The sequence below is a fragment of the Frieseomelitta varia genome, unplaced genomic scaffold (assembly GCF_011392965.1).
Source record: "Frieseomelitta varia isolate USP_RPSP 00005682 unplaced genomic scaffold, Fvar_1.2 scaffold_562, whole genome shotgun sequence".
NCBI classification, from domain to species: domain Eukaryota; kingdom Metazoa; phylum Arthropoda; class Insecta; order Hymenoptera; family Apidae; genus Frieseomelitta; species Frieseomelitta varia.
This window is the reverse complement of record NW_025110326.1, coordinates 280950-300798: the sequence shown is the minus strand read 5'-3', so window position 1 is coordinate 300798 and position 19849 is coordinate 280950. Positions and strand designations below refer to the sequence as shown.

Below are 19849 nucleotides of genomic sequence, written 5' to 3'. Positions count from 1 at the left end.
GAAACAGGTTGGACACGCGAAAAGGGGACACGCGACCAGAGACTGTGCCAACCTGCCCGGCCCTACCTACTTATAATTAAACACATTCACACCAGAAAGTAAGCTACCTATCCTAAACAGTCGCCCTATATTTAAAAAATGGCAAAACAGGCACACCAACACATTCATTCAACGATTCTCACACATACCACTCGGGCGCGACCTAAACTAGAGAGACGTCCCGGGACACCTCCGACACCCGAGTTTAACACACAACTTTCACACTCTAATTTACGTACCATTTTTCCTGAAATCGACTGATGACCGCTAGCGACCATTGTGTAAAATCAGAGATGCAGAAAAGTATGATACATTTCAATTTCAAATTTAATTTTTTTTTTAATTAAACACTCGTTGCATTAATTGTAAATCATATGTAAATATATTATCTGAGGAAACGATATTATCGACATAGATGGTACGAAATTTAAATATCACTTAAATGTCATTATTATATTATGTCATACATCGTTGTCGTACCGATTCTAAAGCTTATTGACTTTGTTCAAAATTATATTGTTTAAAATAACAGTAAAAACGACGCAATTCCACAGCCTAACACACATACACACATTGTGGAAAATACGTCGTGCACGATACACTAACGCATCATCAGTCGCTAAGAAATTGTTAAGCTTATAAACTATGATCATCATGCCCATTGCCTCTCTCCCACCCAAGTAGCACCTGGGCACGTGAGTGAAGTCGTGGCAATGAACACGGAAGGGGTTAAACCTGAAAATCCTGACTAAAAAATAATTAATATATCCATTTTGTATCTAACGTTCTAACATTTACGTTATGTTATTTAATTTGAAATTTTTATTCTTATTTTAAAAATTTAATCTACCTCACAAATTTGTTACTTTGTTACTTTGTTAATTTCATTAATTACTGAAATGCATAATTTGAATAAAAGAACAATTAATACATTTACTGAAAAACGAATTGAAATTCAAAAAGTAATGTCATATGCTAAATATTAATGGAAATATCCTCAGGTGATTCCTTCAATCAAAGCACGTCTTTAAAAACATAAAAGCAGTGTTCAAACCTCGTTGCTTTGATTCCAAAATCTACCTGTCGCGAAGTGTTTTCTTGCACGTAAGAAATACATTCTTGAACGAGTAAAATTCTTGTTTCAAAGAAACAAATTTCTCTTGAATTTTATAGAGATTCATATTGAAAATCATATTGTTACAAGTATCATCATTAACATCATAATAATTTCAATTACATAATTGTAATTTTCACAGAAACTGAAGATGGTATCCGACTTCTCTACTACAAAATACTTATTCAAAATCATTTGAATATTCATCATTTAGTCATCTTATATTCTTATGGACATTTAATCTTTCCGAACAATTATATTGTATATTTAATTATAATCTTCATTATTCATATCAATTTTTTTTAATTATTTAATATTATATCAATATTATACTCATACTTGTCAACAATTTAAAACGCGATGTGCAAGAAAACCTATCCTGAACTAATAAATAAAACAAAAACAAGAAAATATTACTACACATGGGTATAATGAATACCCATGGTCACTGTGCTCGTAAAAAATTCTACGTATACAACTCGTCACCCGTGTCGATTTGGACCTTTCATCCTACGACATGATTGAGTGACAAGAGGAACAGAAATGCATGCGACTCACAGTTGAAGCAAGAATGTTGTCAGTAACCAGGAAGATTCTCAGATAGAAATCACAGAATTATATGGAAGGAAAAGATCTGTAACAAAATATAGAATATCACAATTTATTCTCAAAAACATATTATTTGATTAATGATCAAGATAAAATGCAAGAAACAAAATTAATTGATATGCAATATACAAAGATACTCACATTTTAAAATTTGACAGTATCACCAGATCTATTACAGAGTAGAGACATGTAAAGGTTGTAAAAAACCTGTAGCAAAATGTGAAATATTACAATTTGTTCCCAGAAACATAGTGTTGATTATATATAAACAATTGAATTAATTGAAGTGCTATATGCCACAATGCTTACACTTTTTTGCTTTTAAAACTTTATTAGACCTCTCTCTGCAAATCTTTTGTGATGAACCTATAATAAAACATGAAATATTACAATATGTTTCAAAACAAAATTCCTAAAAAATGTGAAACAATTCAAAATTTTATATCATAATTTGAAGCACAATATAAAAGATACTTACGCTTTTGATCTCCTGACGAGACTGAATCCTCTTGAGGTGATTTTAATAAACCGAAAACGAATATTAATAGAATATATGAAATAAAAAAAGAAAAAAATAATCAACGCGACCGTTTAATTTACAATCGGCGAACAAACACTGACTCTAATTTCGCGTATGACTATTGGATTTAATGAGAGCTATTTGTTCTAAAAAAAATATTAAAAAACATTACGCAAAAAACACTGATTCTATCGATCGCATTGCACGCGATCACAAAAATTTTCTGAAAATAAAACTACATTAACAAAAGAGGATGGGAAAATGGCGAGTGTTTATTCCGGAAAATACTATTATTTTTCTATATTTAATTATTGTAAACTTTTTGTCGATGAAACAAAATTATATTAAAAAAATAAATTCTATAACAATTACAAAAATAAAAATTTCTTAGATGAAGCATAATAATATCGTTGGAAACCGCGGCTACTTTTAAATCAAAACATGTCTGAACGTACTTACTACAGTGGCGCCCTCATGGATTCTAAAAACTGTTAACTGTAATACTACGAGATTGCTATTGAAAAATTCAAACTTTTCCGAATGACTATGTTGAATTACTAAAAATTCTATTTAATTAAATATAAATCGAATCCAAAAAATGACTTGAAATAAAAAATTAACTTGAACTGTATTTCTAATTTCTTGACTGAATTTCTAATTTCGTCTCAGTATTCTCAGTAGAAATTATAAAATTATATTTCAGTATAAATCAAATACTTATCCATAGTTCAATAAAATTATATTATCCATAGTTCAATAAAAAGACAATAGATATATATATATACATACGTCTGCCTAGATTAAATCAAATGTTATTAAATTTGTCTTTGAAAGTAATACCATTGAAGTAGTTATAATGTAATCTGCATTAATTCAAGCCATCTCTGCTATCAATCAATGATCTGCACAAAAAAACCAAAGATCATGAAACTACAAAACTAAAATAAATTATTAAAATGAAGCATTAAATAAATTCGTATTCCATCTCAAAAACTTATGATATGATGAAAAAAATTATAGATATTAAAAAATTATAGAATGTTATTACAATTATGTTTAATAAGCTATTGAATAAATGTGTATTAATTAAACTAACCTAATAGTAATTTGTGATGGATAATAACAGCAATTAAAGTATGATGTAATTGAAATTAAATACTTTGAACAATGAAATACGTGCTGCCGCTATGCTTTCCAATAAGAGAATAACGTTCCCCGCCAAAATCTGGCTTAGCTGGTTTCTGATTGGTTGAGACGGCGCAGCTTCACTTACGTAAATGCGCGCGAAATTGAACGTCGCAAAAATTTTCTTATTCGACCAAAAAATATTATAATATTATACAATACTATATTATTAAAAAAATTATAATAAATATTTTAACTTTAAAGTATAAAAAATAATAAAATATAAAGTAATAATAAAGAAAACAGATTTGAAATTATTATGACTTTGTACTACGAACATCATGTATTGTTTAAATTTTAAAAATTTCTTTTAAAATAAAATAAATAAATTTAATGTTTCAAATATATTCATTTATTAAATTTTTAAAAAAATTTTTTATTGTTTTTATTAAAAAAGATTTATTTACAATTATAAATAATTGATATATCATTAGTATAACAATGATTTAGCATAGAAAAGTATTTCACTCTTATACACATGATCGACATCCGCTTTTCTTTGCCACGATCTTTCAGAAAAATTTCTTGAAACTGCAACGATTGCAACGAACGCAGCTATATTTATATCATGCACTGTAAGTTTATTATTTTACATATTAAGTATTTGAGATTATATAGGTTAGATATTCAATCTACTCCGGGTATATAAGAAATTAACTATTAAAATCATATTTAACAATTATTTGTTAAATATATCTTTTCTGAAATGTAAGATTTTAAGTGAACAAATTGAATTAAAATTTTCATTATTTTTATGTAATTACTGTATCTCCATTCTTGTTTAATAGAACAATGAAACAAATCAAAGGAAAAAATCGAGAAATGTGAAGGTGGGAATATTGATGAAAATTTATGGTGTGCACATGACTCAATCACATGTTCCAGTTTCGTTGAGTATTTTACAATCAAATATTTTTTTTACAATCATGCTTTATTCCTCATGACAGTTTTGTTTTTCACGCGAGATAAGAACAAAACAAGTTAACGTAATCCACATGTAACATCACATGTGAAAAAGAACAAAATTATTCGTTTTTGTTCCTTTCCTTTCTTTTCAAGTAAAGAATGAAAATAAAAAAGACGTATATGTATAAAATTTATTCTATTTCCATATCACAATCTGTAGATTGGTTATTTTCACCTAAATCAGTTGATTTACTTAATAAACTCTCCTTGTTTTCTGGCCTAATTTCTTTAGAAGGATTTTCTGCTTTTTCTTGAATTTTTGTTTGCATATCTTTGCTTTCTTTTGACTCTTTACTTGCTTTCAGTAATGCTTCATTTAAATGTTTCTTACCAAATCTTCTAAATTTAAAATTACTCATGTATTTTAATTCACCATTCCAATTCCTTAACATCTCACACTGAGTTTCATTCAAAATATCAGGAATTTCTGGAACAAGGAAAATTTGTACATTAGCACATATTAAAAATAAGTTTAATTGTAGTTTTTACCTATTCCGCATGTATTGTATTCTTCTTGTTCTCTTTCTTTGGTCATCCTAATGACATCTTCCCTACTAGCATGCTGTCTATTCCTTTTAGCACCGATAGATCTTTTGATAATAATTTGTTCCATTTCTTCATCATTTCTTGCTATATACCTTTAACACAAAATTATAACTAATTATATTATTAATTTATAATCTGTTTTACCTAATAAAATTTTTGTTTTACCTACGTTTCTAACAAATGTGCAGTTAACTCTGGAGTATATGGACACACATCTGAAACCATGTGTTCTTTGATCCATAACATTTTCTCTCCTATTAAATTCTGTTTTATTATACCATTCATTTTTGATTTCTGTCTATTTAATATTCTGAAACAAAGTATACATTTATTACATTTATTAATATGAAAAATATAGAATGAATAAAAAAATATATAATGAATAAAATATATGTAGAAAACCACTAGATTTAACAGTAATTCAACTTACTTTTTAGCTCTTTTTGCAATGGCAATAGACTTTCTGCTATTTGGATGTGTCATTTTTTTCGCTTTCAAAAATTCTTTCCTCATTGCAGTAGCCTAGAAAATAATACACTCAAACAAATACTCTATAATCTATTCATAGTATTTTAAATTTGTATTTCGTATGATATAAATTAACAATAGTCTTACCATGTCTATGAATTACTTTGATTAATATTTTAACCTTCAAGTACCATGTGTTTATTTACTATAAGTATCACTGGTACTTATAGTGGCGACGCCTATCGAGAGTAAAGGTAACATCGAGATACATGTACCTTTCCTAACATTTCCGATTCAAACTTCAAAATTTATTTCTTCTGTTTCGACATGTTCCTAGCTATTATTTTAAATATTATAATGATAACCTATTTTAGAGTGTTTAATTTTTAATAAACGCGTATTAATAAAATTTTACATGAAAAAAGCTCTTTGGAATCTATATTCAACGAACAGAAAACGAAAATTTAGAAGTGAACAATGGGAATGAAAGTATTTATCGTAATACTACTTCTACTGATTTTAATGTCGGATGGAACGGGTTTTGGTAGAAAAAGATCCGCTAAATGCCGCAGGGACAATAAACAGATTTTAAGTAAAAGCGGCCAGAATTCAACATCCGATTATTATTATTACTGTGACCCAACGGAATTTGGAATAGTACAAAAGATCCCGTATTTGCGCTGTTGTTCGCCATGTGACACAATAGAAATCGATTTCTCTTCCGCTTGTATTAGATGCGGAATGTGTCTTGCCATTGCTGAAAAGGTTAATCCTTCCTCATCATTCTCGTCTATTTATGTCTCTTTATTCGCATATTTTTTTTTTTAGATATATATATATATATATATATATATATATATATATATATATATATATATATAACAATTTCATATAAATTTTTAAAATTTATTGATATTCGTTTTCATATAAGAAATATCGAACTTGTACTTTTCAGATAAACCAAACGTTGCTAGATGTTCACGAAGTGTTGCCTAATGCATATTTAAACGATATGGAAATTGAACTTCTTCTGAGAACTATCTGTGATCATTCTTTTCAATTGTAAATGTTTGATAAGTTCTAAAAATTATACAGAAATATGAAAAATGCAAACTATTCATTAACATTAACTTTCGGATTACGAATGCCAAATCATTTCAATCCATCATAAATTTTTGGACTTTTGTGTGAAATTTGTTGTTGTTATTTTTTATATGAATTTATTATATAATAATTTTTTATATAAATTTATTTATGTACAATATCCGGAATATGTGTTCCGTCAGGCGATTACTAACGAATATATAACCCGGCATCCGTTGAGTAAATATTAAACGAATAAAATACTGTGTAAATCTGCCTAAAATACATGGTTCGTTAATGAAAAAGAAAGAGAAATGATCTATGATTTTTTTCACAGCTACGGCCTTCGTGAACTAAACGGAAAAAGATATATTTCTGACAAAGTACCTGGTTCTATTATAGTGTCCACATCCGCTGATGGACTTTGGGGAAAAAGGTCATTAAACATAAGTATATTCTACGCACGTACTTCTTTTAACATCTAATTTTATTTAGATTGAGCGATCTTTGTCATTATTATCTGGATGAAATCGGAGAAGTTTCATTATACCAGCAATGGCAACAATGGTGTAACGACAGTGATAAATTTCCCGATTTGTCCAACATCATTTGTCGGTAATACAAGAAATAAAATTTTCATTTCTAATGACATAATATTTATTAACAAAGTTTCTCACGCGTTTACATGATTTTAGAAGCGTACATAGTATATTGCGAGATTGTAGAAGCATGGAGAACGTAGAGAAGTACGAATCTCCGTTTAAAATCTACAACGCCAAAGTAAAAATCACAGCAGCTTATAAATATGGAAAACGTGGTTGAAGATAATATTTTTAGTGAAGAAAATAATATTTGATATTATTTTATTTTTGAATTATAATACTGCATGTACATAATATGTATGCATATAATGTGCTTCACACACATTGATCGATCTTGATTAATTTAGGCTATTAGTTACAAGTTTTGTTAGATATGACAAAATAACAAGTTTAAGTTAGTTACAAATTTGTGCTGGTTATTGTAAGGAATGAAATGGAAATATACAAAAGAACAATTGGCAGCGAAATTGATTTGAGTGGATAGATTCTGGATTATTCCGTTTACAAATTTTCAAACGTGAATTTACTTGCGATCTTTAAAAAATCTTGGTTTTCGATGTCACAAGTCTACAAAAGTATTTTATAATACTAATTTTAAATACTTATATTCTAATATTACTTGGATGAAAAATCTAATATACGTTTACATGAAAATTACAAGGTAAATTTTCTTTATAAAAACGCATGCTCGATGAAGCGGATTAAAAAAAATATTGAATATTTATAATAACATTCAAATATATGTCCAAGTTATGAATGCAAAGAAGTCACTAGAAATTTTTACACGTCAATGGCGCATTTAAACATCTAACATTTTTTTCTTGAATATAAATCGACTTTTGCAATTATTATCATAAAGTTAAAAGCGCATAAATAATTTGTGATATGGACATATTTTAAAATTACTTTTAGTTAGATATTTATGCACATCTTTCGTCATGATTAGATAACTTATTATCAGGTTTTTCATAGGTCTCAATCTATTTTCGAATGCGAAAATTTTTTTTCTTTTTGCACATAAGCAATTGTATTGTTAAAAGTGTTAAAAGCAATGACAAGACGATTTCTTGAAGAGATAACTCAGTCATCATTTCTGCAACATCCTGCACGAGTGATAAAAAATTCCGAAATCATACTTTCTGATTTCCTTCGACTTAATCTTCCTCAGAATCTTTTAAAAAGAGAGACAAAGAATTTAAATTTCTAAAAGAATTAGAAAAAATTAGTCGAAATTAATCAAACAGAATCAATCCATTCAGAAATTCTCAATTTCAGTTTAGTCTCAAACAGAATCAGCTGTCGCAATTTAGAGATCAGAAGCAATTTCTCATATACATAACGAAATTTATCTGACAACTAGTCAGCAAAAAATTAGACTCAGTTATTTCTCACATCAATGATCCTTCATGGCAAGGATCTGAATAAAATAATCTAAATCGTCACGAATTATAATCCAACATATCTTCACACCTTGCACATACATCTTATATATCGCATATTTCATCTTATATACTTACATATATAAGATATAATTTAAGTTTTATTTATTCAACTCAAAAAAACACGACAAAGAGACAACTTTGTCACAAAAATATTTCATTTCTAACTTCTGAAGTACATCGACCGATGTGTCAAAAATATCTATAATTTTACACTTTTCCGAAAGCAATTTGTTAACAATCATCGTTAACATTTTAACAGCTTGTTCAAGTGTTTAATCATTGATATGAAAATGAAGAGACTTTTTGAAAATGACAATAGCCATTCTTGGAGGATGAGCATTTTTCATGATATTTTTCTGAATTAATTTCTCGTAAAAATGTTTTAAATGTAACACTCTTTCCAGTTACTGATGGAAAGGAAAAGTCGTGTTACTCTTCTGATTTCTGTCAAGCATCTTTATTGACAGTCCCGCTCGTTTGAAATTATTGCGTTTCCTCCAACTGAAGAATTTCGGTTCGAAGCAAGGTTGATCGATCTCTTCGTCCAAATCTGTATAGTGTTCTTGATTCTTTCTGTGGACAATTTCTACTCGTGAATTGTGCGCAGAAACAGCAGAACTTGAAGGGAAGTGTTCGTCGTTAGAGAAATCGGTCCGACGAGGCTCACGTGAATGCAAATGCGGCAAATGAGGAAGATGTGAGAAACGAGGTAAATGTGGCAGATGCGGCAGGTGAGATGGCATCAGGTGATGTTGACGCATTCCACGAACGATCGTTTCCTTCATTTGTCGCCTCTTGTGCCAAATTCTCTCGACGACCCAGATGGAAACGGCCGATACGCTTCCGGCGATCAAGATGAAAAAGGCAGAGTAAACGTCGGCGAGTCTTGCACTGTGAAATGTGGTCGGCGATTTACATCGAGGCATCTCTGGTAACATTCGTTCTGTTATTCTGTTCAGAACGCCTCGTTCTCGTATTTTCAGAATGCTGCAAAAAAAAGAAAAAAAAAAAAGCATATCATTTCGGTTAACAGCCGAGGGATCGCTACATTCTTCTCGGTGACATAATAGATCTTATCGGTCACGTACTTCAAATTAATAATTTTTTTATAAGGGCAAGAATTAGCCATCGGCAGAGCCACCATTGTGAACGTTTGCGGAAGAGGTAATTCTTTCAGAGTACATCGTTCTTGAATCAAAGTGGATCTGAGGGCGCGTCGTGCGAGAGTTGCACTTACGAAAAAGCCATAATGCCCTTTCACAGCCTTTGTAAGACCGGAAGTAGTATCCAACTTAGATTCTCGGCTGTTATACGCTCTTATATACAACTGTCGGAGATTACTGTCATTCACATTCTGTGAAACAAACAAGAAAAGTACTTCGACAGTCACAAATTTGACATCATCTTTTATTACTTTTTAATAAACTCACTCTGATGTATTCGTCATCGGTGATGCTGTAGCCCAATTCGAAATTATGTGACAAAATATCGGTAATAGATTTGATACCAGTGGCCTGCACCGATAAGATTGAAGTAATAAAACCAGCATAGGCACTGTATGTTACCAAAGCGAACATCAGGCTAAATAATAATACTGTTTTCCCTGATGGATTCCACGGTGTCCATGCAGAACCTATCGGTCGGAATTCTTACTAAAATTCTTCCTAACGTCTACGATTTTTAAATCATTAGAAATTAACTAAGTTAATTGTTAAATTAGAAACGATAATTTCAAAGATAAGAATTACTGCGAGTTTCTCTTTCTTCTTCTTAAAAACCTGTAACTTACATATTACATATACATTATACATATTCAAGTCTGTAATTGTAAAACGTAGGAGCATTGTATTCTTCAACTAATGTGACGTAGGTCAAATCAGTGATAATATAAGGGAACACACCTTGCATACACATTATGCTGATGCACCAGAGCGCAGCCTCCCCAATTTCAACACGGTTTGCTTCCTCATTGTGTAAAACAGTTTTCGCCGCGTAAATGATCAATCCCATCGTTACCAGAATGGCGAAATAAGTGGACGCGACGCAGCTTAGCAAGCAATTATTAAACGGTTGACGAAATATATCTCTCATAGTACCAGTTTCCAGTGGATGATAATAAATGTTCCTCCTATGTAAGAATATTCATTGTACAAAACAATGTTTTCGTTCGATTAACAATATACTGTGTATACTTCATATTGTGCAGATAGTCTCATAGGTTCTTGCACGAAATGTCAACAGAAATAGGAAGAAATTCATAAATGCTTCGTTTAAAAATATAAAATATTTTTGCGAGAGAAATGTCAATGAATATCAGGTTTGAAATATCAATTTAAGACGGAACTATAGGTATTCAACAGAATAAGTAAAGCGAAAATTCCGATATAATAATATAAATTAGAACAGTGAGAAGACTGGCAAACAGTTACTTATTTAGCATAGCAGGTTGATTTGTTAAATCAATAGCATAATATAGATAAATTCACCTCTGTATGTTATCTTTATACGATATATTATACAATGTTAATTTATTGGAAAAATTGAACATTAGTGTAATAAACTTAATCGACGTATAATGTAAGTTGTTTTCTTATATTTGTATCTGTAATATGTATTACGTGTTTACTTTATAATTTGATGTCATCATTATTATTTCCATCAAGTTCCATATTTTTCTTACAATTTTGTAACGAAATTTTTAAGAAATCTTTGTATCGAGCTTTCTTATTTTCAATAGTAAAGAGACGGATAGGAAAATTTGTACAAAAACCTAGGAGGTACATCCTGTATGTTTCCAAAAAATTGGCCATTGTTACTGGACTATGAGAGGCTAATCCGAAATCTGAAATATTCTCTCACATATAACGAATCAGAGGATGACTAAACGACATTTCCGCTTGTCGTTCTTTATTCACAGTAATATATCCCAGTCCAATGTCTACTTCTCCAGTGACGACATCTCCAAGCAGATTATTCCAAACTTTGTTATTCAAAGTACCTAATTTCTCGTGCGAGATGAGTTCGATGCTGCAAAAACGATTGATGAAGAAGTTTTATAAGAAGAAAACTTTTATGTTGATTGAAAAGGAAAACAGTTTATTAATAACAGAATGTTTGATCACTTTTAAATTGAAAATTGCAAAAAAAAAAGATCAAGATGCATTTGCTAATATATTTGCATAAACAAAGACGTTTTTACTACTTTATATAATGATCTTTGTTACGTAAAGATAGGAATTACAACTTCTGTCGCATAATAAAAAGCAACGAAGAAAAATATTCTGGTAAATACAAGTAAATTTGATTTTTTTATAAAACATCCGTTCGTTGATAACAACTGTGGAGGAGAAAATAACAATAGAGGAGAAAAAATTAACATGCGACGAGATACAGCAATAGGAGACATAATCGATGGAAAAAATATTCATATAATTATAATGTAGAAGATCTTGAATGTGAACTTAAAAAATTATAAATAGTTACATGCGGTGCGATCTCCACAGAACGTGATCATAAAAATGTCTTTCTTGGTTGTAATAATTCTGCCATTCCGCAGATGACGCAATGTACGACCATTTTTATAGCCATACTTTATAATTTACATTGTCCTTGTTTTCTTTTTATAATTTTTTTTGGATCATAACTTTTTTTATGCCCATTTTATAATAAATAATAAACAATTCATACTAGTGAGATAGATAATCTTATGACAAATATTCTTTATAATGAAATAGATAATTTTTTTTAATATTTATTTTTTCAGTTTATTACTTTCGATATAATTGTATATTTTCAAATTTATTCACTATTAAAAGTGATCAATTTTTTCCTTCTGGATAATCAATTTTTTCTTCTTTAATGAAAATTAAAACTTTCCCGGAGAGAATGTTTTTTAAAGTGAATACTTTACGAACTCAAAAACTTTTTATTTTCCATTTTATAAATCTGTAATATGCTAAATCTGTAATTACTGTAAGTCTCTTTATTAAATCAACATGTCAAAATATGTTGTAATAAATCAATTAAGAGAATCAAATAATTCAGATATTACCAATTTTTTTTTTTTTTTTGTAATACGAATGTTACTGTGTTGTGTAACGCTATAAAATTTTATGCGTATCCAAATATATTTAAGGTAGTATTAATTTTATCAAGATCTTTATATCAATAACCGATAATTTAAATTTCGTCGTTTTGATAGACTTTAGATAGGCTATACCTGAATTGTTCATTCAGCATCCAAAAATTGCCTATGATATATTCTTTTATCGCAATTCTGTTGTATTTGCATATTACCACGCGATAACTCTTATACGTACCATCGAATGGTCCAAAAGACATTTGCATACTCCGTTGCAAAATTCTACAAAAATTTTCCAAACAAGCTGTACTACTTACAGTACCTGGCGTTCACACTGCTGGTAACGAAATTAGCGAAATCGAGGAGCGGCGCGATATCATTTGCTTCCTCTTCGTTCGCGTCCATTTGTCGATCGATGGTTCCGTTCAGAACACCGAAGACGATCGGTTGTCCTTTGAACTCGTTCCGCAATTTCACGCTTATCGGGCTATTCAACGACCACGAATTCAGACACCAGGAACCAAGGAAATTCGTCACCAGACTACTATTATCCGAATAGCGGATTTTGTACGCATGAACGAAGTGAAAAAGCACCGTTTTGTTCTCGAGGATTGCATAATTCTGATTGATGGACGCGTTCTCGTCGAACTTCTTAATTGGTGGCTCCGGGAAATCGAAGCTCAACCAGTAGCGTTGCAGAGACGCGCATGTTCTGAAAAATACAGTGAAAACATAGAGAAACTAATGTGCGAGAACAGAGTTGGTAGACAACGCGGAAATGAAATTTCCAGTAAATGCAAAGATGAATTTCGAATTTTCGGTAAAACGTGGAAACGTTAAAAGTTTCCGATTAAAACTGACACGAGGTAACTGTATATGTACATGGAAATCGCGTAATTAGAATTTTAATAAATTAATATTTATGAGATATGTTGTGAAGTTATAAAGTAATGTAAAATGTTGAAATCAAAGATCAAATTAATATTTGACGCAGTGTATGTAACTCCAATTTAATATTCTCGATAAGCTTTAGTTGCGTGAAACGTGATTTCTCGACTATCATGCAGGGCCAAGGACAGCGATAGACAGAAGATAAACGAACTTTGAATTTTACAACATATCGAATTCTAAATAATTCGCTTCGAGCTGTAAAATCACTTTTCGACGTGAGACTTTACATTTTCGGGCTTTTAACTAGTCAAGTTCAAGGATGAGGTTCAACAAAATGTGCTAAAATGTGCTAAAATGTGCTAATTAATAACCAAAGTCAAATACATGTGCGTCGTTAAGCACAAGCTACCTGTTCCAGTATGTTCGAGACATTTCCTGAATCGCTTCGTACGTTAACGAAGGCGTTGCAACGATCACGTCGCTATCGATACCAATGTTCAAGTGTCGAAGCACCGTATCGATCGTCGCGTCCGTGTTCCTCATGGTTATCATCAGCCAGGACACGTAATAATTGAATTGAAACTTCTGCGATGCCTGCAATTCATTTGTCGTGGTGCATTTTTAACAAAATCTTCTGAAACGTCGGCGATTAGTTTTATTTTATTTTTACTTCAGTTTCATTCTTGTGGAAAGAATAGGTGTAGGTAGGGTTTGAAACTCTTTATAGTACCTACGATCCGTTTAATCCCTTACGTCAAGAATCATATTCACACCTACGACTTCTTTTATTAAATCTTTTTGTCATTAGATAACTTTCGGAATATTGCAGTTATAGAGAAGAGACGAATAAATTTTATAATAATTATAATAATTTAACTGTATCGAGTTTGAAGCGGCAGATTCATTTGCAACTGTCATCAGAAAAAGATAAGAGTACTACGTAGCAAGAATATGTAAACATTCTACTCCTATCGTAAACATTCACTTTATAAGTTCTTTTGAGTCAGAGTTGGGCACATTTTATTCGAACGTATAACGAATAACGAATAAAATACTGCCAAATTTATTCGTAAATAACGAATAACGATTTTATTCGAGAAAGAATTATTCGTTATTTACGAATAACGATTTTATTCGAGGAAAAATTTTACGAATAACGATTTCGAATAAAACTTCGAATAAAATTTTATTCGAAATATTTTCTGAAATACTATAAAGAAAAAGAATCAGTCCAAGAGGTGAGGCATGCAGTTAAGAGGCCGTGAAGCTTTAACTGCAGCTAGAAGACCGATCATGTAAACATTTTGTTACGTTTCCTAAAACGCATCTCGCCTCAATCCTAAAGATTGAAATATAACAGTAAGAAATAAACACTTCGCGATGAAGTTACCACTCCTTTCCATCGACTTTTCAGCGTCAGGAGAAAATGGAAAAGTGTCTTGGAAAAATCAGTCTGTATCGCATTAATTTTTCTAAAAACAAATGGCTAGCGTGCGTACCTTCTGAGAAACATGAGCAGTTAATATCGGTATTAAAAGAACGCATATTATCAACAATGGAAACCGAAGTACCTAGTGCAATAGTAACAGACAGTAACGAAAATGCGCAATTAAATACCTTTTTCGATTTCAGTCCGTATTCCACTTCAATCGGCCAACATTTACAAAACGAATGATAACGTAGAACTTCTTGTACAACAATATTTTACAGATAATGGAAATGATTACACATCTCTGAACGCATATCCCATAATTAAAAATATATTTTTGAAATATAACAATCCATTGCCATCTTCTGCTCCAGTAGAGCGTTTGTTTTTATTTGCGACGATAACAAACTCGCCTAAAGCAAACGGATTAATCAACAAAATGTTCGAACAAAAAATTGTACTAAAAGCAAATTTATTAAATAAACCAAAATTGTGAAAAAAAGGACTCGTGACCCTTTTTCTTTGCATTATTTCAGTAAATATTTCGAAGAAAATTTTCTTCGAAGAATTTATTTCCTTCGAAGTTTTATTCGAATAATGCCCAACTCTGTTTTGAGTATTATAAAGAATTGACGTAATATAAGCGGTATACTTTTAGATAGGGTATAAAAGATTTATACGAAGAATACAAAATAATTTTACGCGAAAGATTAATCAATCAGTCATAAAACAGTAGCGACACAACATAATACGAGAGTTTTAACTATTTTTGAAGTAATTATATTACAGAAATGGTCTATTCTCAAATTCCTTAGAATGATGAATGGTGAACGGTAAATGCTAAATTATACAAGCCCAATTTTTTACTAATTCGGTGAGAATTTCGCGAAAAAATTGAAATATTCAGTATATTAAAATTAGGGACTGAACATTCCTCGTAATTCATAATGCGAACAGCGCAAACTCGTCTCTATATATCTGTTTTGGAACTTTTCTTCTTATTTCATAAAATTTAAACAATTGCCTAACTGTCTATTATACCTTGCTATTAGGACAATTAATGCTGTCGTAGTTCTAGTTAACTACTTTCGTACTTGAACGTAGTTCAGCCGCGTAAATTACTACGATAGAATCGATTTGTCATCGTTTAAAGACGTTTGAAAAATTTTTGTTTTCAAAATTTTACGACCAAACGTATTTAAATTTTTCAAAATGTTCTTAACAATCTGAAGGAATTAATTGTCGAAGTGTCGGTTTTGTTTCTTTCAAATCTCTTTTCGAATCTCCAGAATTTTCACCAACTGACTGACCGCACTCGAAACATTTTGAAATGAAGCTTGCTCGTACATTCGAGATTATTATCAAAACTCTGTTGGATGTTAAAGCTATCTACTGTTGGATGCAGTTTTTTTGAATGCTTAAATTATCCACAAATGTATAAACACCCGCAGTCTGAGTCTTCTCACCACATGAAGGACATTATCAGGGGACGTGAGATTAAGCCCATCCAATAAAACGATCGATCCGATTCGATGCTTCTGTATCGCGAGAGCATCGGGTATGTTCGGATTAACGGCCGATTGTATCGACACGGCGATTCCTTCGTTCGAGAGACATGCGATCAAAGGTTTGGTATACATAAAGACACAATCTGTAAAAAAAAAAAAAATAAGAAAAAACATGTTAGACATTGGAATTCATTGGATATGCAAGAATCACGGTCACGATTTTTATGATTCGATTGAAAGAGGTAATATTTTCGAACATAAAAAGAAACACGGTAAGTGATTTATATTATGCATTGCAATGTTTTATAATATCGATAAACTTGGCGAAGTATTCTGTCAGAGAGACTCGAAACGAAGACTTTCCTATATGCCATAATTTTGAACGAATTTTCTTCGAAAAAGATTTCTGCTAGTAATTTGCTAATAACAGAAATACATATTTTTGTGATGGTTTCATTAAGATGCCTAAACTTTTCGAACAATTTCGAGAACTTATTTAAAGCCGAAGGAACATATAAAAATTACCTAATACTTACGTACCTAAGGAGGTAAAATTTTCAAACAGTACTATCTGATCCCAGCCCTTCCATTTAGCAAATTCCAAGATTAATTGCAACGTCAACGGTGAGGGTAAAATACATGTGCTCGTTACCATGTAAAATGTCGCCGTCACAAAAAGTTTCATTTTCATTTTTTTTTTTTTTCTTCCTATGAACCTCAAAAAAAAAAATGAATTATGAGGTCGTAAAAAACTTTTTTATTGCCATCGAAGCTCGTACAGGATTATTTACTCGTCAATAACTAATTGCGATAGTTCTAATATCGTGTTCAACCAACAATCTCTGACATCAAGAAAATCTTATTTAACAAAAGAATTCTTTTGATGACTAAGAATTCATGTTCGTTTAATAGAAGAATCTTTAAATACATAAATCGCGCAGAAAGTCACTCTAGAAAATTTAATTTTTTTCTGAATTCTCTGACCTTTTTATTCAAATAATAATCCCGAAAAGGAATTGTATACCACTTTGATTATTAAAACTAGTATAACGTGTCAGCGAATTGTATATTTTAAAACAAACTTTGAACCATCGTCGTACATAAATCTGCGTACTTTATAAATCCTTTGTTTAAAAAAAATTGATAAAAAATTCATAAGTTATTGTTAATTCGACGAATACTGCGTAAGACCGGAAAATGGCTATTTTTATCGAGTCTATCGATACCTGTATACGAAACACGAAACACTTTGGACAACGATCGAACGTAGACTGAGGATCATCCTATTTGGCATAGTCTTTTCGTCCTTACCTTCAACGCATGCGATAGAACTTACCTCCAGATAGAGATCTATTGTTGAATTAATGAAAACGGATAACATCGCATATCTTTAATGAATATTCCTCTGTAAATACGAAGCGACAGTTAGATTGGAAATGCAACGCTTTCTTTCAGTTTCTTACTAGAATAGTAGATTAATTTAAAACATTATTCCTTGAACGAAGGAAGTTCAGACTATAAATTTCGAATATTAAGCAGGCAAATTTATTTCGAGGAAGCATGACTTCAGATAATGTAAAACAGTTCTCCGTAATTAAGTGACTCGTACATCTTTCGATATGTATCACGTGAAATATGAAATTCATGTCATTTATTCCACTGGAAATGAAAATTTCATTTACCGTTGATAATGTAAGCAATTTTGTTGCCGTTTTGCAAAGAAAAGAAACGAAGTTCGCTGATTAAGTCCTCGGGAGATTGAAAGTCTGTTGACAGTGAAAGTACGTACAGTCGTTTATCGAGATTTCAAAATGATTTCGCGGGGGACGAGGATGATAATGGAGGAATCAGGTTACGGTGTTTGAAAAAAATCAACGCGGCGGGCACATTATTGACGCCTGTAAGTGCACCAAACCCGTGAATGAGGACAATGATGTGTCGATAATAATGTTTATCTCGCGAAGCGACAGGAAATCGATGGAATTGATGCAATCGATTCGACCGATGAGAAGAATCGCTGCTTTCCGTGAAAGTTTACTCGTGAACATTCTTCGTAAACGGCAACGATAAAGAACATTGAAGCTCTTTTCAAAATTTCGTTTCTTAAACAAGCAATTCAATGTTTCTTTAATTCATGATATTTTGTTAATCGATGTTTCCTGAGTTTACTAATTGCTAGACTGCAGATGTTGGTGCATTTAAAGTGGAGAAATATGTACAGAATGCATATAGTATGCGAAAATATAAAGAATCACATTTAAGAGATGAAATAAATTTTTACTTAAATTTCATTTATGTATCGTTCGTACACGTAGTAAAATTTTATGCGCAATATTTGAATGTCGAAACGACTGAAACGATTTTATCTCTATAAAACTTCAATTTAATGTACAAGATAAAAATTTATATTTAATAAGCATAAAAGATAACAATTTATATTTAATAAACATAATAAATTTAAAATTCCAAATATTAGTCATTGACATTAATCGCTATATTCATAGCATTTATTCTAACTATTTGAACTATAATTCAACAAATGGAACATAGACGCATATCACATCAACGTGTAATATGATCTTTGATTCGTCGAAACGGACGCAAACAGTTTTTTGTGAAAGCTCATACATTTTTATTTTTACTAAAAAAGATTAGATATCCTATTCATGTTTTATCCAAAAGATAGAAAGAGCATCTTCTTTGGAAAAATGAAACGCGTCAATTCGTGCGAAGTACGTCAATTCGTTTCATTTCTTTTGCCAAGTTTTCTTAAAGTTTTTCTTTAGTCTCGATTGTTTTAAAATCACTTTGTAATTGTCAAACAAAAAAGATGGAGGTACATAAGAGTCAATCTTATCTATTGTAAAGAATAATGTTATGAAAATAAAGGACGAAACTCTCTCTCTCTCTCTCTCTCTCTCTCTCACACACATATAAGTTCTTTTTTCGCAGTTGCCTCCTATTTTATATTGTATATAGCGATTATTGGCTAAAATATATTCTAGCCTATAGTGTAGGATAACAGTGCAAATATCTTTTTGAAATTATTCAATTCAAACACATGCTCAATATTTGATAGTAAAAAAAAAAAAAAAAATGGTAGATGATCATTGTGTAATTCAGATGATAATTTGTGTTATCGAAATACGAAAGAGATATCCAGTGCGTCACCTCGTCACCTACAAGCAAAACGTATGTTAGAGAACAAGAATATAAATGTTAGTTATAAATATTTACAATGTGAATGTTTACAATTATGTACAATAAATCTCCTTTATAATACCAAAAAAAAAAAAATGACAAAATTTCAAAAATTTCAAGCTTCAATGTTGAGTTTTCTCGCTGTTGAACAAAATTACTTTTTGT

The 19849-nt window shown here is 30.8% G+C and overlaps 3 protein-coding genes across 9 annotated transcripts; 1 reads left to right on the top strand and 2 right to left on the bottom strand.

Annotated features, from left to right (window-relative positions):
* Nucleotides 1-4550: 4550 nt before the first annotated feature.
* On the bottom strand, nucleotides 4551-5681 carry LOC122533926 (translation machinery-associated protein 16 homolog). Its single transcript, XM_043664091.1, has 5 exons — nucleotides 5595-5681; nucleotides 5410-5501; nucleotides 5149-5289; nucleotides 4923-5071; nucleotides 4551-4860 (listed from the first exon to the last, which is right to left on the bottom strand). Exons 1-5 carry the CDS (start codon nucleotides 5595-5597, stop codon nucleotides 4565-4567), a joined length of 681 nt encoding a protein of 226 aa, XP_043520026.1. The 5' UTR covers nucleotides 5598-5681; the 3' UTR covers nucleotides 4551-4564.
* A 189-nt stretch (nucleotides 5682-5870) lies between these two features.
* Nucleotides 5871-7595, top strand: LOC122533924. The gene is made up of 5 exons (XM_043664090.1): nucleotides 5871-6212; nucleotides 6403-6509; nucleotides 6868-6966; nucleotides 7026-7145; nucleotides 7226-7595. Exons 1-5 carry the CDS (start codon nucleotides 5925-5927, stop codon nucleotides 7350-7352), a joined length of 741 nt encoding a protein of 246 aa, XP_043520025.1. The 5' UTR covers nucleotides 5871-5924; the 3' UTR covers nucleotides 7353-7595.
* A 161-nt stretch (nucleotides 7596-7756) lies between these two features.
* On the bottom strand, nucleotides 7757-17905 carry LOC122533923. 7 transcript variants are annotated; one of them, XM_043664087.1, is made up of 10 exons: nucleotides 17820-17905; nucleotides 17024-17199; nucleotides 16421-16626; nucleotides 13956-14140; nucleotides 12978-13367; nucleotides 11434-11601; nucleotides 10476-10702; nucleotides 10005-10207; nucleotides 9663-9928; nucleotides 7757-9561 (listed from the first exon to the last, which is right to left on the bottom strand). In XM_043664087.1, exons 2-10 carry the CDS (start codon nucleotides 17172-17174, stop codon nucleotides 8979-8981), a joined length of 2379 nt encoding a protein of 792 aa, XP_043520022.1. In that variant the 5' UTR covers nucleotides 17175-17199; nucleotides 17820-17905; the 3' UTR covers nucleotides 7757-8978. The 7 variants fall into 7 exon arrangements, with proteins under 7 accessions (XP_043520022.1, XP_043520023.1, XP_043520019.1 ...); XM_043664088.1 differs by having other exon boundaries at nucleotides 17024-17191; nucleotides 17820-17901; XM_043664084.1 differs by lacking the exon at nucleotides 17820-17905 and adding an exon at nucleotides 17710-17813 and having other exon boundaries at nucleotides 16442-16626.
* Nucleotides 17906-19849: the final 1944 nt, after the last annotated feature.